The sequence below is a fragment of the Phodopus roborovskii genome, unplaced genomic scaffold, assembly GCF_943737965.1.
Source record: "Phodopus roborovskii unplaced genomic scaffold, PHOROB, whole genome shotgun sequence".
In the NCBI taxonomy this organism is placed as follows: domain Eukaryota; kingdom Metazoa; phylum Chordata; class Mammalia; order Rodentia; family Cricetidae; genus Phodopus; species Phodopus roborovskii.
Window position 1 is genome coordinate 4,022,438 of NW_026126588.1, and position 22,878 is coordinate 4,045,315.

At 38.1% G+C, this 22,878-nt stretch overlaps 2 protein-coding genes across 2 annotated transcripts in view; one reads left to right on the plus strand and one right to left on the minus strand.

The window, feature by feature from the left end:
• Positions 1 to 22,878, minus strand: part of Supt3h (SPT3 homolog, SAGA and STAGA complex component) — a 320,819-nt gene that overhangs the window by 205,567 nt on the left and 92,374 nt on the right. The window lies entirely within an intron of this gene.
• On the plus strand, positions 4,074 to 4,730 carry LOC127236529 (putative uncharacterized protein ZNRD1-AS1). The gene has a single exon (XM_051204229.1). It carries the CDS (start codon positions 4,167 to 4,169, stop codon positions 4,728 to 4,730), a length of 564 nt encoding a protein of 187 aa, XP_051060186.1. The 5' UTR covers positions 4,074 to 4,166.

Genomic DNA, 22,878 nt, shown 5'->3' on the forward strand with positions numbered 1-22,878 from the left:
GCTCTTGCAGCAACCCTGGGTCTGACTCCCAGCACCCACAGGGCAGTTACAGAAGTCCGTGACTGAAATTGGAGGGGATCTGAAGCTCTCCTCTGGTCTCCATTCACAGCACTTGAGAAGTGCCCATTGGAGTCTGTTCCCTCTGTGCTCCGAGGAGCTCTGGATAAGTTCGGATTCTGTAGAACTTATCTCTCTCTCTCTCTCTTTTTTTAATTCCTTTTTTTTTTTTTTTTTTTTTTTGAAAATGATGATCACACTGTGTTGCCCAGACTGTTGAATTCTATTTTATTTTCCTTTAAAACACTGAATCTGGCAATTCAAGAAGACCACACTGCTATTGCCATTTCCGCTCTTTCTGCTGACCCTGCCATGCTCCCTCCCCTGCTAAAACCTAAAGATGAACTATTTTTTCTGACTAATACCCACATTGTACTTAAGAAACCCAATTCTGTTGCTCCCAACTAAAAAGTAAATAAAATCCAGGACCCGATAGTCTCACCTATTTCTGCCTTCAAAAAGCAGGATAATTTGATTTTACTTAACAATAATCCCACAATGACTTAAATTTCCACTGGGCCTAGCATTTCCCCAGGAAAGCCACAGTTATTATTTCCGTTAACATTAGAATGAAGCTATACCTTCTTTTAAAAAATGGATAGTGTATAAAATATCATGAGTCCAATATTGATGAAAAGTAATTTTAAGATCCAGACATCCTTGAAAATTTAAGTAAGCTCTCCCTTCCTTGGAACTGTGTAAGGAAGTGGGAACCACCCTTTATACAGTATTATGGCAGCTGTCTGGCATCTTGTGAGGTCTGATCTGGTTCATCTGGCACCAGTCATGTTGATATGAACATGTCAAAGTTAAGGAAAGTGGAAGAAACCCAGGAGCATCTATCTAAAGGGTGTGGAGAAATTCAAGGTCAGAGCTAATGCACAGCATTGGTGATGGGAGCCCCAAGACAACAAAGGCACAGGGTCCCACAAGGCCTTGCCTGCCAAAGCACATTGTGCGGAGTGCTCTGTGGTGGAAAAGTCCAGCTGAAATAACCAACAGAGTCACCAATTTCCATGCATGGAATAGGACTGGTAAGCCTAATGGACCAAGATCCATATCTAGAGTGTAGGATGTCCCTTGACCTACACACATGCTCCATAACACAAACAACACACACACAAACACACACTACAAACACACTAAGATAGAAATGAATTTACAATAGATGATTCATAAACACATTTTTATATTTAAATAAAACTACAAAAAATAAAAAGAAAAGACAGAAGTATCCTGTTCTCACAATGCTTTGTAAATGTTAAATATAATATGTGCATTAGCTGTCCGGATTCCTGAAATATTTTTATCTAAGTTGGACTCAATCATGAGCTTTAAGATGATGAAAACAGCAGCAGGATTAAATTACATGCAGGGCTCTAATTTGGTAAGTATAAAACGATGGAAGGACAGGCTACGATACTGGTGTTTTCTAAAACAGATACCTTCTTTACTGCTGTAAATTCTGTGTGACTTTATTTTGCATCTTCAGTTTTGTTTGCTTGAAATTTCACACAGGAAATTTCACACAGGACATAAATACACTTAAGAAAAAAAAATTTGCTGGAAATAAAGGCAGTACCAACACTGAGCAAATATAAACAAATATGGTAAGCACACCTACACAGAATCAGCACAGGCTATTTTTAGCCAAAACCCCAAAACCACCATGGCATTTTTATGGCTTGTGACTGAAGAGGACCTTTCAAACCAGTGTCCCCAATTTGAACAGTAAGTCACTTCAGGGTTGATAAAAGATGATAATATAATGTAATACCAATATGTCAGCATCATAAAACTTAGAAACTTCATCAAACTGTCTTTTCCTGATAATACATTCATAAACATTTCACTTTCTTAAAGATGGAGTACAGTTATTTACATGTATTTATTTTCTCATTTGTATTGCCTGTGAATATCATTCCTACATTACCTTTGTATGCTTCTATACAGATGACATTTCAGATTATAAAGTTCCTCAAGCTAGGAATTATAATTTTTTATGATTACATATGGACTCAATATGTTCCCCAAAGCAACAAAAAAGTGAAGATAAAGCCCAAGCAACAAGACACACAATACTTGAGAGACCAAATTAGCAACCAACTGTTCAAAAGATAAATGATATGACCAAAAATCACCATGGAAGCTACCAGTAGAAAGCCATGAAGAAACATGCTTTACACAAAACATAGAGATTTCCAAGTACTGGGGAAGGGCCTTGTAAACAACTGAAGGCTGCTATCCTGACGCCACAAACTGAGGAACTGTGGGTAAATTCCTGGTGGATTTCTTAGAAAAACAGTTTAATATCTGTTTACCAAAATAAGAATGTTCTTAATTCTTACTTCTTCACACATATTTAAATTTGTGGTTACTATTGAAAATACTATGTATATATAAACTTAAATGGAACAACTTTTTAAGCACAGATTTAGCACTAAAGTAACATTTACTAAACCATTAAATTTTTGCAATTACATACAGGATGTAAGGCTCATTTATTGATAATAGCAAATACTAGTGCGCTAGTAACAAGCACTGTGTTACAGGCCTTGTAGAAATCTCTATCTACTTTCTAACATATTAGCTGTAGCATCGCCTACCTGTGAGTATGGAATTGGGTCTATAGACCTCGAGAACTGACCACTGAACTGTCACAGTGCAGTCGGGGTTCTGTGGGGCACTGTTAATTATCACTGACATCCCTCATACATATGAAGAGTTTGTTCTTTCTAATAGTTCTAAGCCAGTGGCTGTAAGCCACAGCTTCGCAACAAGGGCATGGAGGGAGAACTTGGTAGGTGAATAGTCACAGAGGGCCCCTAAGCACCTACCCTGAAAGAGGTCAAGTCTTCTCTCAGGAGAATGCATCACAGATGTCCAACTAACTATACAGAGCAGCCCTTATCAGCCAGCATCATTACCATTTCTTTCTCTGCCCGCCACACCACTCTCCGTCTAGTTCTCATTGTGCCCAATAACACAAAGTTATTAAAACACACAACATTTCTAGGAAATCATAGCAAGGGTGGCTATATTTCCAATCTAACCTAATACTTCTTGTATTCAGTCATAAATGAGCTTCACCTGGTTTACTGTTCTAGGTCTTTTTAGCAGTTACGATGCATTTCTGGATGATTAGACATCCTTTGAAATCTTCATTTATTTCTCCTCTCATGATTCATCTTAAAACATCACTGTTTTGTTAACATTTTTGTCTAGGAGCCAGTCTGAAATATTTACCCACATGGAACTTCCTACCATACTGGGCTCGGGGGAATCCTTCTTCCGAGACCTCTGGGGACACTTAAACTACAAGTCAATGCCACCAAGACCAACTGAAAGAAGTTTTATAAAAATAGATGAACAACCATTTGTCTTGTTTACCAATGAAACTGTATTGTGCAAAGAACACAAATTTTGGTTTTTAAAAATACTAGGTGAATGGCGAACTTCATCTGAGAGATTCAGGGAGGGAGCAGAACCTCTCAGAAACAAAGGTCTGTGTTGCCATGGAATTTTCAACCAGGTATTGTGACATCCCAACAGCTCAAGGAGTAGTAGTGCGGGACCTCTGGCTGCTTTTCCAGCAAGGATCCCATCCTGGGATAATTGTTCACTTGTGTCTTTCACCCTACAAGACCTACGACCAGGGAGTGAGAAAAACAGAGACGCCATCGTGCTAACTTTCCTGAAGCTGTTGGAGTAAGAGAACTACAACTCCCACTGGTCCTGTAGCTGTGTTGTTTTTTACAGCTGCGCAGTGGCTAGAAGCAAAGTTACACATTCTTCAGCATCCTTGGGCCCTCATTACCTTTTGTGGCAACTCTGCACAAACTAACCTATTTCACCTTCTTTAGAAGGAATTGTGAGCACTTGGAGGGTTTTAGCTGGACAAATGCATCCAAAAATAGCAGTAAGCTAAGTCACGAGTCTCCACGGGTTTAAAAGTACTTGGCTCTGGAATCTAGGTGGCGTACATACAACAACCAAGACACTTGGTCACAGAGTGACCAGAGGAATATAAAGCATTGGAGGGTAAGCCTGTTCTCTTGACTATAGCTTGCCAAAGCAGACTTAACCATAATGAAAGAACAGTGGAAACCATGAGGGGGAAAGACACAGGCAGAACAGACACAACACAGAGCATGGAGGGACGAAAACGGCACTGTTGTGTATCCGAGAAAGAGAGGAAACAGACGGAAAGGCAAGCACACCGCACCAGCCAGGCCAGAGAGTTTAAGAGCAAAATGTGTAGGTTTTTCCCCAGTGAACGGCTCCCGAGAATTGTGCACGATGCCCAGACAGCACAAAGAAGACAGCAGGTCAAAAAGAGGGAGCAGGCGCAGATCAAAGAACACCAGGAGCGCATGCTTCGAGGCAGGGAATTGATAGAACAAAGACTCAAGGAAAGACTCTCGAGAAGAACCCAGGGCCAGCTCCCATCACTAGAGAAGCTCGAGAGAATGAAGAAGGAGATGAAGGACTTTGAGAGGGCTAACATACACCCGCTTTTGGAGCTGCGCAGAAAAAGTCTCATTAAGTTGGAAAGTCTTATCGAAAAGTCTCAGGTGCGAGAGGAAGCGAAAACTGTAAAGCCTCACCAAAGGAAAAGTCTGGCCTTACCACCCTTTTTGAAAAGTCATGTACGAAAAAGCAAAGATCAGTAAAATGTCAGTACTTTTTTCTGAGAAAAAAGTACTGGGAATTAATAAAGACTTTTAGAAGTACTGTGTCATTTGGAAATTATAAAATAGTAACTGACACCCCAACTTCCTTATGAAAGAGCTAGAAGGGATGCGATGGCTCAGTGGTTAAGAGCACTGGCTGCTCTTGCAGAGGACCCAGGTTTAGTTCCCAGCACCCACATGGCAGCTGACAACCATTTGTGACTCCAGTTGCAAGGGACCTGACACTCTGCTCTGGCCTCCACAGACACCAAGTATTAGTGGAGGGACATGTATGCAGGCAAACACTCATACACATAAAATATCTTTAAAAAAAAGAGTTTAAAATTAACTTTATTCTCCATACTGCTTTTCTTTTAAGAAAGATTCTTAAAACACGAAACACAAACCATTCTTAAAGTCTCCTACATGTTGAAATTATGTATTGTAGTTGCATAGAATAACAAAAACCAAACAGTCAAGGAAAATGACTACCTATACAAGAGGATTCAGGGAGAGAAAATTTAAAGTATAAAATCCAAATTCACTAAATGCTTTAAGAACAAAGAAGAGGCCAAAAGAAATGTATTCTCCTCTGTCATTTTCATAAATTACAGGTTAGCATGAAAAATTCAGAATCTGAAGTTGGAAACAAATCCTATGAAATAGTCTTTAAACTGTAAATAATGTGATTTTAATATGAATACATTTCAGATTCATTTCGACTAATCAAACATGATAAAGATCTCATTAAGACAAACTCTCAAAAAGCAAGCCTCACAAAAGTACATGAGCCAATCATATTCATTTGGCCTATTTTACAAAGGAAGCAGGGATGGTGGGCGAGGGTAAGTAGAAGGGCGGTGGCTATTTGTCAAAAGAGGCAACTATTTGGTACCGTTCCCCAGGCAAAAGACCACCCAAAGATATGTTCTCTGGTGAAAGCTGAGGCAATCAAAGCAGAGTCACAGCACCAACACAAACAATTCTCTTTCCAGAAGAATTTATTTACAAAATAAACCAAAAATCGTACTTGGAGACCCCTTTCTACAGCTGAATATCACAACGATTTTACTTTGATTAGAAAACCATTAAGTAGCAACCCTTTGCCTCTCTGTGGTTCCACAGAGGGAACACAAATGGCCACTTTTTAAATTGTAGGGAATTGGAAATCTTTTCTACAGAAAGTACCACAGGACAAATTTAAACTTCCTAACAGACCTCCCTTGTGGCAGCAGGGCCGAGAATTTCCCACATCATGTGGCCCTTCGGCCTCACTTCCTTACTACTGCTCTGTACTGGTAAAGTTCTAGAATTTTTCATCAAAGAACAGGTTTTGTTTTAAAGAACTTAACCACTTACATGAAACAAATGAAATAGATTTCTCATTGGGGAACCTAGTTTTAATATATATTGAAAAATCTGTAAGTGATGGTATAATATGAAGAATTCCTCAAAATGGGACAAGACAATTTTTTAAAAAAAAAATAGACTTAAAAACTGCATGTTTTTAGTCTGGCACAGCTTAGGATATGACATTTTAAATATTGAATAGCTAAGTGAAAATTTTTAATTTTGGCCAAAGACATCAAGTAAATTTAATACAAAGTTTCTTGAAACAAAACACTACCTTCAAGTCTGACCATTAATTTTCAGGAGTACTTTTATATAGTTAATCTCTAAAAACAATCTTTTCTGCTAAAACATGTGAAGGAAAAAACTACATAAGGGTTTCTAGTCTTTCTCTCATTTGGACCACTGTATTGATTTGGGAGTAGCTATTCAAGAAAGAATAAAAACAGATCTTAAAAATTTAGGCAGTAAATTAAGATTAAAAAACAACAACAACAACAACAACAGTATTCCAAGAGAAGATAAACTCTTTCTGACCAGCTGATAAAGGACAGACAGGAAAATAGCCAAACAACTCTTACAACTCAATGAGAATAACTTACTAACTAGAAGTCATAGAGCTTCATTAGAAGAGACACATATGAATGAAGTCTTTTGTGGCAGTGACCTCTGGTCCCAGCACTTAGGACCTTTAATCCCAGCAGAAGCAGACAGACACCTATGGATTGAAAAGGAAATCTAGTCTGTTTAGTTCTGGGCTAGCCAGGGCTACATAGTAAGGCTGACTCAAAAAAGAAAAAAGAAAGAAAAAGAAAAAGATGCACAGATGGCAAATACATACATGAAAATAAGGTCAGCAAATGCTATTAGGGATGTGAGGATGAAAATAAGTTACTATTTACTATACTGACACACAAGACGACAAAATCTTGCCTTTTATAGCAACTTGGGTGGAAATGAGGACCCGGAGTGAAATAAGCAGCCAGGCGGGGAAAAGACAGTTACTGCATATTGCCACAGAATATAAGCAGGGTTAGCTCAGAGAACAAACGAACAGAGAGGGGAGAAAGCAGAGGGCAAAAAGGAGAGGTGAATGCAGGGGTGCAAACCTTGGCCAGACAGGATGACTCTTGTGTTTAACGCACTATGGGTACTTATAGTTAACATTAGCTTATAGTGTTACTCAATCCAATATAGCTAGCCCATTTTAAATGTTTTCTTCAGAAGCAAGTTTTAAAAGATGGACACAGAGAAGATCAATATACAAAGTACTAATGCACACAACATGAGGCTGTGATGCAGAAGTGATTATCAATAAGCCTTATGCTTGCTATGCATTTGAAAGAAAGTTAAGTGGACTGTTACTTTACAATACAGCAGTCAAATTTCTTGGCATTTACTACAAGAAGTATAAAGCTTAAAAGTACCACACAAATGTATCCACATGCCAATACAAAGGGAGCATTTTCTTAATTGGCATTCCCTCCTCCCACATGAAAGCAGATTGTGTCAAGTTGACTAACAAGCCAGTGCACACGGAGCTATGCTCAACTATAACTAAAACTATAAGACTCTGGAAAGGCAAAGGTGTGTAGAAATTAAACACTGACTGTTAAGAATTCACAGGGGAAGAAAGTGGTCTAAGTGGAGCTCAGATATTACTAAAGCAATCAGACTATCTGTACTATACGCTCATCAAGGACACATCACTGTAGACATCTGTCCAAGCCCACAGAATGTGAACTGGAGTCCAACTCCTAATGCAAACTGTGGCTTGAAATAATGATGATAAATACTGGCTTCCCAACTATGACACTGGAGGAGGGGACAAGTAGCAATGGAGGATGAAGTACAGGGGAAGAGTTTTTCTGCAACATAAAACTGTACTAATAGCTCAAGTCTATAAAAGCAAAAAAAAAATGAAGGTATTTTGGTAATGAAAACACTATCTACATTCAAATTTTATAACAAAAGTTTTACCAAAGCACAGATTCTGTTAAGACCAATTTAAAACTATGTATGCCACTGACCCTAGCGGAAGCAGAACACTCCTGTAGCATGCATGCCCAGTGCCCATGATTTCACAGAACAATAGAATTATCAAATTACTGAGCTTCTGAAATGATGTTCTCAGATTTGATAGCTGCATGTCTTTAATATACATTTTTGAACTTCTTTCATATTCACTAATTCTCCCAAGAAAAATGATATCAAAAGATCTGAGGTGTCCAAAAGAGCAACAGAAAACAAACAAACAAAAATGGCTAAAAGTGTTCACTGTCACTGGTGGCACAAAGCCAGCCCTGATTCCCAGGCTCAGTGCTCCTCTCCACCAAAGCCTTTCCATTTCCTGGAATAGATTTTTCTCATGTCTTTTGCAGCCACCAAGTAGATGCTTTTTACTCTGGTTACAGGAGAGGCTCAGGTTCTGAGTCTGGCATTATAGATCCTGTTTATGATACTGACTTTGTGGGGAGGAAAAAATCAACTTATCTAAGGGGGAGATGACACTCCCATTACATTCTGATTTCTCCAAACAAAACTATGGAAAAACTATGACTCTGTGAGTAGTGCTTTAAAATGAGAATAGTTGGCCAACAGAAACCTGGGTCTCTCTCTCTCTCTCTCTCTATCTATCTCTCTCTCTCTCTCTCTCTCTCTCTCTCTCACACACACACACACACACACACGAGCACAAGGAGCTGGAGAGGAGGTACAGTAGTTAAGAACACTTACTGCTCTTCCACAAGACCTGAGTGCAGTTCCCAGCACCCACACTGGGCTGTTCACAACCTCATGTAACTCCAGCTCCATGAAGATGCAATGTCTCTGACCTCTGTATGTGCGTGCACACATACACACACTTTGAAAAATATTTTTTATTTTTTTAATGTGAGGAGAAAGTTTAAGTCTTCATAAGGGGCATGGTTAGGATAATTAAGGATTTGTTCTGTTTTAAATTTATTTGATTATTTAAATAAAGTGTCCTTAATCAAGAGTTCTGAAAAAAAAAAATGCTTCTGAGTTTTAAAAGAGTTCTAACATGAGGAAAGTACAATTCTGCCAATATTTTTCTGATGTGGTCAAATGGATAGTCCCAGGAATGACGGGTACAAAGAACTGAACAACTGAGATTACAGCCCATGTCATCAAGCTCAGGTGGCCATCTTCTGCACAGAAGTAAACTACTATATATGCCATCAACCAAAAATAAAACTGCAATGCCTAGAACACGAAACTAACCAGCCTGACTTCAGCAATGCTCAAGTTTTAAGAAAGCACAACCCCCACAGCTAGCTGCATTACAGGCAAAGTTTCTGTATGTCCAGGCCAACTTCTCAAAACTCTGAGATTATTTACTCTAAAACCTGACAAACAAAAACTATGATGATAGTTGTGTAGAACCTTTAGTGATTTTATTTTCAAACTCAGCAGTTGAAATTCATTAAGGGACCATCACCATCACTTACTTTCAAAAGGAAGGATAGGGTTAGAGATGTAGTTCAATGGTAGATTGCTTCCCTATCAGATGGGAGGCCTTAGGCTAGACTGTAGGAAAATGGGGAGAAGGGAGTGCAAAGGTGTATGGGTAAGGTAGAAAGGAAAAGAGAAGAAAGGCATCAGGAAACGGGACAGGGAATGCAAAATCAGAGTAGAGTGCAAATGATACGCAGTTGGAGAAAGAGTTGCCCTTGGAAATCACAAACAGGAAACCAAAAAATTTTATTAAAAGAGAACTTTTATACATTAACGTGTCTATTATTTAATAGACAAATTTTTTTATGAATTCACAATAATCAGCAAAGTTAGAAGTAAATGATACAAAATTCAGTTACAAATTTGAAATTTGTTTAAAAACTGCCAAACTAAAAAATGAGTATTTTCATATTTTAAGATTATGTCATAATAAACCCATTATAATGTAATGTTAAATGTCAAGACATTGCATCAAATAAATGTCCATATATCTCCAGGCCTTAGAAATATGTCTGAAAAATTCTTACTAAAGAAAATTGAGTAATAAAATGAGTATATCAAAAAAAAAAAAAAAAAAAAAAAGCAGTGACACAGTGACTTCATATGAGATTAGGAAACTAAGAATTTGATCCTCAAGATTATACAAAGTAGACTCATAGATGACAAGATTTTGACATAGATCAAAGATACATTAGACTGACAGCTGGGGACCCTGCATGGGACTGAATAAGATTGTAGGTGACAGATTTGTAGCCTGGCCTGTTTGTGGGACCGTGGCAGTGGGACCAGGATCTATCCCCAGTGCATGAGCTGGCTTCTGAAGCCCATTCCATATGGTGGGATGCCTTGCTCAGCCCTGATGGGGCAGAGGCATGGGGCACTTGGTCTTGCCTCAGCTGAATGTTCCAGGCTTTGTTGACTCCTTATGGGAGGCTTTACCCTATCTGAGGACTGGAGGCGAAGGGAGGAGGGGGAACTGTGGTTGGTATGTAAAATGAATAAAATAAAAAATAATTCCCTAAGCTAACATGCTTTTGAAATGAATTTACCTATTTAAGCCAGACATATCTTAATTTTAATAGCGTGTATTTCATGGCAGGATTCCAAGAATCAAATTATGCATCTGGGCCTTGATCTTCCTCTGCCAGTTTATTCATTCATTAGAAATCAGTGAAATCAGCCAGGCATGATGGCACAGGCCTCTAATTCCAGCACTTGCACTGAGGAAGAAGTACAGACAGGCAAATCTCTGAGTTCAAAGCCAGCCTGGTCTACATATAACAAGTTGCAGGCCAGTCAGGGCTACATAGCGAGGCCCCATCTCAATAATAATAATATTATTATTATTATTTATTATTAACAAAGGCAAAAAATCATGCAGAAATCAGTGACATCATTTTGTTGACTACTTGGTCTTTATGTGGCTTATGTTGATGGTTCTCAAATGACATGACTTCAAAACCAAGAAGATTCTATCAAGCCCTACATTTTACATAATATTTTTATTAAATTAATTAATGACTAAAAAAGTTTTCAATCAACTTTTACAATATTAAGTATACTTGTTCACACAAGAGAATGGTGAATGCAGTTGGCAAGGAAAAGAAGAAACAGAATGATACTTAAAGGACTAGTTAGTGATATGAAAGAAGAAAACTCACCACCTCACACTTATAAACAAACAAAATACATGCTTCACTACACTGTTGAAAATAGCAGACAAAAATGCATTGAAAGAAAACTGTCCAAGTGCTTAGTGTGCTGGGGATAAACACTACAGTCAAGTTATCTTTCAATCACTACGATGTTGACGTGGACATGGCTGTTCTCTAATGCTTTCACAACTGCACACAGGACAGCATTCTAGCTAGACACATCTGTAAAATCCAACAGAAACTGGGCTCTCAAGAAAGTGATGCTACCGTCCCAAGCAAGAAAAACGTTTAAAAAATATATCTGCAATACGAAGAGAACTAAATTGAACCCTGTGTGTGTGTGTGCATGTAAGCACATATGTGAGTTCTGGTACCAATGTTTACAAATGCACACTCATGTAGAGGCCAGAAATTGTCATCAGTATCTTCCTGTATCACTCTCAATCTCATCTTTGGAGAGAAGACTCTCTTACAGAACCTGGAGCTCACCAATAGGAAAGATTGGCCAGCACTCTGGGATCTGCCTGCTGCCTGTTCCCATGCCCCTTTATCCTCCCCCTTCCCCAATCCCCAACCTCGGGGAGGGAGGACTAGAGTTGGAGTTACAGAAGCTCTCCACTAGGCTTAAATTTTTCCTGTTTTTGTTCTGTTTTTTTTTTTTTTTTTTTTTTTTTTTGCTTACATTTTTTTTATTTTTCAAGACAGGGTGTGCTTTTGTAGTCCTGGCTGTCTTGGAACTCGCTCTGTAGACCAGACTGGCCTCAATCTCATAGAGATCGAACTGCCTCAACCTCCTGAATGCTGTGTGTGTCACCAGTACCTGAATATGCCCAGCTTTTACATGGGTGCTAAGTAGAAAACGTGGGTCCTCATGCTGGCACAGTAGGTATTTATCAGTTAAGCCCTCTCCTCGGCTCTATTGTGGTATGCATTTTTATTAAGTTACTAAATAAAGTCAATCTCATCTTCAGTAGTCTCCTTCTATTCTCACGGTACTTAAGAATTTAAGAATATTTATTTCAAAATCCCAAATTATATATAAAAAAAAGACAATAAATGGTTAAAGAAACTGTAAGTAGTGTACTGGCTAGTTTTATGTCAACTTGACATAAACTAGTCTTATCTAAAAGGAGGGAACCTCAATTGAGAAAATGCCTCCATAAGATTCTGCTGCAGGGAATTCTTAAGTAGTGATGGATGGGAAGGGCCCAATCCATGCGGGTGATGCAATCCCTCGTCAGGTGGTCCTGGGTTCTGTAAGAAAGCAGGCTGAGCAAGCCATGAGGAGCAAGCCATGAGGAGCAAGCCAGTAAGCAGCGCTCCTCCATGGTCTCTGTATCAGCTCCTGCCTCCAGGTTCCTGCCCTGCTGCTAGAGTTCCTTTGATGAGGGATGTGGATGTGTAAACCAAATAAACCCTTTCCTGCCCAACTTGCTTTTTGTCATGGTATTTCTCCACAGCCATACTAACCCTCACTAAGACAAGTGGCCAGGTACCATTTTTTGAAGGGAAGCTTAGAAGTCTAAGGTTTGGAACATGTAGATTTTCAGTAATAGTTCTCACAGACATATTTTTTATTTTAAATGAACTGGCAGATAAAGGCTCTTTAACTGTGGCAGGATAATGGCAATGGAGAAAGTGGGTACGGAATGAGGCTAAGTTATTGCATAAATAATGGCCAAATATTAGTGTGACTTTGGAATAACTGTAATAGAAAAAATGTGGTGGAAATGAAAGTGACTGGAACTTCTAGTCTGTGCTGGGAAGATGGCTCAGTTGGTAAAATGTTTGCCAGGCAAGCACAAAGACCTGAATTTGGATCCCCGGAACCTACAAACAGCCATGTGAAGAAATGCATGTTTGTAATCTCAGTACTGGGGAGGCAGAGGCAGAAGGATCCCTAGGATTTGATGGCCTCTCAAGCGAAGCCAAATCTACGAGCTTCAGGGTCAGTGAGAAATGCTGTCTCAAAATAATATGAAAACAGACACTCAGCACTGACTACTGGCTTTCACAGGTACAGACATAGACACATGCGCATATAGTTATACTCGGCAGAAAAGCTAGAGGAGGAAGTTTCAGCTTGTGCGGATGGATGGGAAGGGTGTGTGCCTCAGCCACCTCAGCTTGTACAGTGCTGCTGGGACAGAGGAGGGAGGAACACTCTTGAGTTTCCCCTGCTCTCGGGGACAACCTAGTGCCCTTGACATTCAGGGCCCTGTGAATATTACCATATTTTGTTGTCAACATGAAATGAAAAACACTACTGACCACTGGGAATCAGTGATAAGCTCTTACACAATGGCAGCTATGCTGGTGAGAAACTTATTTGCAGGACAGTAAAATAAAACTATCAAATTAAAACCATCATTTGAATTGTGAATAATGTCATGGGTTTCATTTTAATTTATAATGTTTTCACTTTATAATTTCATTACATTTAAGTGTTATCAGGAGTTTCTATCTAGACGCATGCATATATACATGTTTTAGTAACATTAGGAGAAAATAATTCATAAGCATGAGGCTTAACCAACAACTTGGGTTAGTGGGCTGTAGCTAGGGGAAGTAACCAACTGTAGGGCTACTTACTGTTGATAAATTTTGTGATGATGGGCAACTTACCTTGCATCTGTGCTTACTCAGATTTCTCATTTGTATGACAGTCTTATCCGTGTGAGGTTGGGAAAAGATAAGAACTATGAACCTATTAAGCTTGGCACCAGGCATATAGCAACAAACTTTTACACTCTGGCAAAAGGCTGGCACAGGGATGCTATGCTACCTATGCTTTCGACCCATCAAAAGCAGACTCTGAGTTCAGGTTTTTAATCTATTGTGGATGAGACAATGAGAGCCTGACTTTCTATGGGTGGCAATAGTCCCCATTGTTAAAAGGGACTAGGGGTGCTTACATGACTTTGGGACTCTACCATTCTAAAAATACTGTCCCGCAGCTGTTTAAAATTTATTTTTTTTTAGACCATAGCACCACTGTTTGGTTGTTTCCAATTTCTCAGACCACAAATAGTAAAAGTGTACTCAGTCCACTGCAAACATAAATAGCAAATGCACGCTTCAGCACTTTTTAAAGGGTATGGAAATTGGCAACAAAAACACAGTTCATGTTGAAAATTTACGACAGCCTGCCATATTTCTTCAGAAATACAATCAGGTAAAAATTAGGAAGATCTCTACCAGCTGGGTGGTATTTTTATGTTTTTTCACTTATATTTTCACTCGCTGAAAGACTTTCATTATGCAGCTTCTGGCACTTGATAAAATAGAGCAATGGTACCTTTGCTAAAACCACAGTTTCTCTGGTTATGTTTAGCATTACACAAACATCCTTCACCTTAGATATCCTTTCGAATTGGGTGTTTAATTGGACATGCACTGAAGAGATGATCTTGTTCCAGAATAGGATACTTTCTGGGTATCGTTAACGGGCAGAATTGTGTTTTTACAACTTCTCAAAAGTGTGTGAGCATTTCAACTACTAGGTATTTGGTTCTGTAAAAGGTATTGTGAAATATGGAGAAAAGGCATGAATATAAAACAATTCAGCAGACTGCTCTCCTGTGTAGCTACAAATTAAAAGAAGGAAACAAAACTGTAGGAAATATGTAAAGAGCCACAACATGAATTGTATGTTCTTTCACTGTTCTGGGAAGGTAAGAAACAACACACCCTCTGATTGTAGTAGTTTGAGAAATAAGGAAAACACTCATGGTGTGAAAGGTTGTTAGAATAAGAAATATTTGATGTTAAATTTAACAAAAGAAAAAGTTATACACTAGGAATAAATATTCAAAAATCTATCTCTTACCTCAATGTTAAATTGTCATACTTTACATACGAAAACAAGGATTACTAAAAGATTTAAAATCTGTGGAATTTAACAATAAAAGGACAAATGATCAAATGGAGAAAAATAGCACTTGGTAATTTTAGAGAATTTATTTATATATTTAGCTTGTCTTGTAAAAAACTTAAATGAATAATTCAAAAGTTGGTGACTTGGGTATGGTGATACATGCCTGGGGCCAGAAGACCATTTGAGCTTAGGTACTACCCTGGGCAACATAATGAAATCAGTATTGAAGAGGAAACAAAAATTAATGACAACAGTCTACACTCCAACCCACTTATTTAAATGAACTGGAAGGAAAATAAACCAAACAAGCTATTATTAGGGCTCCCTGGTCACCATATGATTTTTATCAATCATGCTTTATAGATGAACATTTTAAAACTCACTAAGTATATGATTTTTCACTGGATGAGCGTATTAGTCTCATAAGAGTTCAGCAAACTACTATAGATAGTGAAAAATCAAATTGTGCAATGAAACAAAACTAAAGCCAATTGAATGACAAAAACAGCTAAAAATGTTCTTCAGTGCTGGTAAAAACAAAACAGAAAACAACTAAATGTATTAGTTTTTTAGCTCACTGAAAACAAGGTAAAGACTGTGAATTATAGGCATTTGGAGGCTTTGCCTCCTTCCTAAGCACTGCCTCTTTCCCGTCCTTGTCTAGTCCTGTGATTTTACTAGATAACGTTGAATGTGCAATCTGGAAAATGAACCTATATGTATCAAGTTAAATCTCAAAAAAAGTGAAAGGAATAAACTATATTACATCTTCGGAAAGGTAAATGTGTGCTTTTCTTATCTCTACCAGCACTGATTTCGAATATAAAACAGTGATGTATTCCTGGGTAGTTTTGCCCTATTGTGGATGCTGGGTGGTTACCACAGGTTTGATAGCATGGTGGAGCCGGGGTCCTGGGGGGCTATCTACAAGTCTCTCAGAGTTCGCAGTTCGCAGCTAAACCTTTTGGTCTCTTTAATGATATATTAAAGAAAGGTTAGATGCTTGAAACTACCCATTATTGCTTTAGAATGTCATTTAATCACATTTTCCTAGCATAAGAGTGGATCTAATCAATATGAAAGGCAGGAACAGAATAATATTTTTCAAAGGGCTTTTCAAATGGAAATTCATAGTCTAGTGATGCAGTTTTCTAATTTGAAACAAGATCGCTTTTTACAAGATTGAATGTCATTTTGTATTCAGAACAGCAGAGAATAAAGAATAAAAGTTAAATGTCTACCTCATTTACTATAATCATAAGTTCTGAGATGGAAAGAAATACAGAATTCAACGCTAGCAGTTAATGGAACATACAAACCTTGCAATTTAAAATAAGAAAGCTTCTTCCTGATACTATATAGTCACTTTGGGTTAAAAGAACATTTTCCCCTTATATTAACCATGAGGAACAGAGAGCAAAAGAAAAAATCACTGCCAACACATTAGGACTTGCTGAATATTTAACTTACAGAAACAAATCCAGATTCAGAACCTTGGAATGGCCACACAGCAGTGAACCATGCCTCTTTAATGACCACACACAGCCCTCCCTCTCTGAGTGGAGGGGATACACTGATCTCAAGAAAGCTCGTTTGAGCATGGGCTGATTACAGCTCCATCCAGTCTGAGTGATCTGAAATTATGGCACTGGTGATCCCAACGCATTCATTACTAGCATGCAGTCGGCATCCATCCCTTAGAGAGTACACACTCACCTCCACCATCACTGTTGGTGTAATCTCTAGACAAAAGGAAAGTAATCACATGCTCGGGGTTACAGAGAAATGTTAGAAAATGGCTACCAACAGACACATTTCATCCTGTATAAACTCTTTCTGTTGTTTTATCCCATCTTTAAATGCTAACTAATAACTGCATTATCCTACAACTTGAGATGTTTGAAGACAAGCTCTTTTACATCAGAAGTGGAAAAATCTATTTTTTAAATTTTATTAAAGTAAAGATAATGGCCTACATTTATTTTCTTAATAATTTTTAAATGTTCTTGTTTAGCTGGAATAAATACACATGATTAATAGTTATTTCTAATAGAGTAAGCTTAGTTTTTCTTACACTCTCCCCCCAAATTACCTTCATTTTTAACTATCTTTCATACCATTTGGAATTTAAATTATATACAACTAATATAATCTGAGACCTATTCTTCCTGGTTACCTGAGGAATGGTTAATTAAGTATAGACTTAATGGTCACTTACACATTAATTCTAATGAGAAAATAATTTTCCACATTAAGATTGTTTGCTGGGCTTTTTTATAATGAAACAATCGCTTCTTTAGGAGCAAAGCATACATCAAAAGGACTAGGGATGCCGACAGCCTCCTTGTCTTCGATATGGGCAGCAGCAAAGCCTTCCCAGACTGCAGACTGACAAGGCAGGTAATTCAATCAGGGCACTAACTCTGCAGTGGTTTCCAGTAGCTTGGCTTCTTTCTGTCTTTAACCCTCAAAGCCCTGTCTTCTGTCTGTCAGCAGTGGCAGAGCATTCCCAATTCACAAACAGTTTCCTTTTCGCAATGCATGACTTTGAACTCTGACTTTTTAAAAAATCAGTTAAATGCTGTGTTTCTTTAAGACCAGAGCCTTATTTATGGGAGCCTGTGGCTTAACTGAAAACAATTTTTCTGTTTCAAGGCAACTCAGTCAGTTTGAATCTGAAATGTCATAAACTAGCGTCCTTCCACTGATAGAAATGTGTGCAGAAAAGGCACTGAGGACAATGTTATATTCCTTGTCCATGCAAGCAGAGACAAAATAAAAAGCCAAACTGAGAAGATAAAACATTTGTAACTTTTAAAATTACAATGGGTCATAAATGTAAACATTTGTGCAACATCACTTATTCAAGTCAGCAAATATTTAATAAAGCCAAAAATGCAAATATGGTGAGTACCAGATTTATGATGCCATGAACCCACCATATAATAAACACTTAGAAATTCCTCAGTGGTATTGTACAAGGTTTGTTCATTAAATGCTCACACATATTTTACATATTGCTAAAAAGTAACAATGTTGAGTTAAAAGTTAAGGATTCCAATGTTACTTGAAAATAAGAATTAATGCATTAATTAAAAACAAAATTAACCCACAACCAAAATGTCTAGTAAAAGAGCTATAGCAGGTAAGTATCACATAACCTTAAAATCATGTTCTTATGTATAAAGTTGGTACAGCTATTTGGCATAAATACTAAGGGGCCATATCGGGATTGCCATATCGGAATGCCATATCGGAATGCCATATCATTCCGCATCTCGCAACCAAGCATGCTGCATTTCATGGAGCATCAGAAGAGCTAAAGAGCTGAGCACCAGCACGTGGCACAAGCAGTTGGTAGCAAGGTTCCAGAGACCCATGCCTACGCGGGCCTACCTACCATTACAACATCACAGCAACACAGGAATCTTTAAAACTTGAAAGGTAAAATGCAAGTTTTACTGGTATTATTCTTCAACCACATTTGTAACACTTTCTTATTTCAGCTGAATGCCCACATGCCTTCTAGAAAATATAGATGTAATAAATGTTCTTCTGTACTTTTGCCATCTATCTACATTAGTAATAACAAAATGAAGTGTTGACCTAATCATGTATAAATATTCAGACAAGTACACAGATGTCACTCATTGTCTTATGAAAAGATGAAGATTTCAATCTAACCAAACTTGTTAAAATCAAAGATTAAACAGTCGTTCTGATAAGTAACTCATATATAAGAAAGTAATTAGCTACATCAATCTTTAATTTATTGAAGTTTTCATATTTAAATTGAGTAACTAATATCAGATAACAATCATACATTATACTTTATTGTGAACTAAAAGTTATGCTATAACTGACTTTTGCATTAAAAACAGAAATCTACAGCTAGCTGTAAGAATTGGCAAATGAAAATATTCTCATTCAGCAACTGAAATATGAGCCATCCATTTAAACTGCTGGCTTGTTGTTCACTAAGAAAAAGTGGCTTATTTCTTTCTCAATGAATAATGTTTCCTATGTGGATAAATACGGGAAGTTATACCACCAACAGAATGTGATTTTCTCTAATGAGAGTTAGTTACACCATGTTCCTATTTAAACAATAAATTAACATATCAACACACTCTACAACATTTGTATAAATGTTAAAATAGCTAGGTAAAAGTGAAAAACATAATGGAGTTAGTTTCAGAGGGTGCTAGCTGCCCAGGATAGACTGGATTAGAACAAATGTATTGCACACATGATGTTTCTTACTCTGCAGGAAGTACAGAGAAGGACGAAGAGAGCTTCTAGCCAGATCTTCACTCAGATCTAACTTTTGTGGACGCCACTGTAACTGAAAGGCATTCCCAAACAGATAGCTACAGACCTCAGTTTCCTTTAAAATAATATGGCTCCACATCGGCTCCAACAAAAACAGCCATGTCCTTAAACGTTACCAAAATGCTTTGTGCTTACTTTATAAAATATTACCACTTTGTTTTGCTTTAATTTACAATTAGTTAAACTAATAAAATGCTGTTCAAATTTCCAAATTTCATTACATGTTAAAAGTGGTAGTATGGTCCTGAATCGACAGTTTCCATCGGTGACTTTCCAGGCTTTCAAATTTCACTTGCCTTCAATTTAACTTCATGCAACTTCCTGGAATGATATAAGCTATATATTTTCCTATTTTAACATCAGGTGACTTAATTTTCAATTACAAAGTTGATTATGCCTCCTCCCAAAAGAGGATCAAGTTTACATAACCAACTGTCAAAATCAATGCTGTTTTCAGTTTTTCTCATTTGGACCTATACAATAACTGGAAATTAAAAATAAAACAAATCATATGCTATTAAGTCATGATATATCATATGGATCTCTAATGCGTGACGGTGAATTTCTTGAACTTTGTATAAAAGAATGTAAATACCTACTAAGATTACAGATAACTATGAAATAAAAAGGTTTCAAATCCATTATTTTAAAAATAACAAGAGAATTTATATATGCAGAGAAAACAATAAGGCCTTCATATCCGCGAGTGGAATATTTAAAACTCTGACATTGACAACTTTAATCTACTATTTATCTGACAGTAAATTCAAAACCATTAATAAAGTTAATGGAAACTTAATCAGATTGGTTTTACTCAATGATGTTTTTATACTACACAGTCAAATGTCCCATTTAGAAAGACTGCCTAAATAATTTTATTCATAAACTTTTCTTAATAGCTAACACCATAAAAATGTACAATATCACCACTCCTCCAAAAAGATCCCCCCTACCTTGAAACAGCCTTGTCATTTAATGCAAGACACAGACTAATGGACTAAAACGAGGCAAGAAATCTCCATTCAAAGAAAATTAACAATGCACGTGATGGTTTTTACTTCTACTCTGATTTTCAGGTACACATATTCATCACTTGGAAGGAGAATTTAATAGAGCATTTATGAGTATAGGTACGACATACATAAACAGTTTATCAATAAGGTCCCACTGTGACTACAGGTTTGACCTACAGAACAAAGCATATCACCCAGGACAATAAGGTCCTACTGACAGCAGACCCCACAAAGGATGCCTCGTATGGTGGTTTGGAATAAAAGCACAGTCAAACAGACCATGAGAGAATATGAAGGTGTGGAGCAGGAGGTGATGACAAATGCAGAATGTGCAGATGACGTGGGAAAAGACGGAAGGATCGAGACACCCGAACCTGATAGCCCTAACCCTCCGTTTCAGCCTGTCTCCCCCTAGCTGTGCCTTCCCTTCCTGACCCTTCTCCTCCTCCTCTTTTCCCTCCTCTCCCTCTCTGAACTCAATTACAACTTTTTGAAAGATGTCCGTAACCATCTGCAAGAGTTCTCTATCACAGGGCTTTTATAGGGATATTAAGATGAATTCATTTTTAATTGTATTTAAAACTGCGGCTTCCTTTAATAAACTGCAAGTCCCAACAGGAAGGAATTTTATATCTACTGTCCCTGAAACTCAAGACAAAAGTCTAAAAGAATAAATATTTACTAACTGCTAAGGCAGGAAAACACAAAAAAGATATGAAAGCCCAGGTGATAGGCATTCAGATGACACTATGGTGGCACAGATGACACCCTCTCCATCTCTGCTTCAACCAAATCAACTTCACTCTTCCCGCTTGGGGGTTTTATATAGTGACTCTCATATAACCCTCCACTGAAGGGGAAAAGTTTGATGGACTCTCTCCATACTTGGACCATCGGCCTTTGCTGGCTCTGCAATCACCCATCTGATAGAAAGCACACCAGCCACCCGAGCTGATCTCAAAGCACTGCAGGGCCGCTCCTTGTCCTCCACATGCAGGCAGTCATGAGTGCTGCTGCATTTCTCTTCCTGCCCTTTGTCTGCTCTCACCGCTGCAAGCCTAAATACATGGGTTCATTTTATTCCTGGAAATAGTCAGCAGCTTCTTAAAGCAGCTTACTTGACTCCAGTAACCCCTTCTTGAAATACATGCGTGCTGGATTTCATATCCGGAAAAACCAAAAACCAAACAAAAAACAAAAAACCTTCCTCTAGAACATGTGTCCTCAACCTATGGGTCGTGACCTATTTGGGGTCACATATCAGATATTTATATTATGATCCATTAACAGTAGCAAAAGTATGGTTATGAAGTAGCAATGAAAATAATTTTATGGCTGGAGGTTACCATGGCAGTAAGGGTGAGAGCCATTGCTCTAGAACTCACCCAATTGCTTCTCAGCCTAAGATCAAGTGTAGAACTAGCCCAGACTATAGTCAACATAGTAGCCTCCTGCTCAGTTTGATCAAGCTCTGTTTCCCCAAACCACACACGTACTCAAGCAACATGTGTTAGCCTCTCCACATGCCTCTCTACACAACCTAAAGTTGCATAGTTCAAGAATGGAGGCATATTAGACCGTTTTGAAAACTTAAGCTGTGGGAATGTTTTTCAGTTCTTCCCACATTTACGTAGTTTGTATGGCCATTATAGGGGGAGGCACCTATGATATGCATTTTATAGATGGACAGTAAGCAACATACTCAAGGTGACAGCCAGCTGTAGTAGTACTGGTAGTGCTGGTGGTGTTTTATGTCCAGCTGTCTTCACGAGAGCCATTCTAGCACAACAATTATGAGATGTGATTCTACATCTAAATGTGATAGAGTATAATTAAGATTCCATTATTTTCACTTTTGGCTATTTATGTTTCTGTTGTTCAGGATGCCCTCATTCAATAAACATTTACAGAGACCTTGCCATGAGGTGAGAAGAGTCTATCTTAACAGGGGAGACTGAGTCCCTGTGAATAGTCAAATACATAACTTAAACGCACAATGGGAGACAGTAGGTGCAGGTACCAGTGAAAGGGAGGGGTGTGATTTTAAATGTGACTAACGAGGCCTTCAATGACGATGTAATCTTGAAGCAAAGCCAAGAAGGACTACATGGGTCTCTAAGGAAAGATTCAACGGGTTTAAGCTGCAGAACGACCAGAAGGCAGTTCAGTTCTTGGTAGGATTGTAGCTAATAGTAAGAGTGAGGCTGCCAGCACTAGAACAGACATCACAAGACAGGAATGAGGCCGTGCAGCCCATCATGAAACATACAGCTTTCACTCTGATAGCAAGATAGTTCTGAACTGGAGTAAAGGAACGTCACTGGGAACTCTCAAGTTTCTCTGGTCATCCTGTGAAGAGTACAGATACAGAAAGACAGACCAGGGTTTTCTTTAAAACTCCAATGGAAAGATGGTGGCAGTAGCCGAGCCAATATGAGCCGATA

Excerpts from the sequence above, each read along its gene's own strand:
- LOC127236529 (XM_051204229.1), top strand. The coding sequence starts at position 4,167 with ATGAGGGGGAAAGACACAGGCAGAACAGACACAACACAGAGCATGGAG.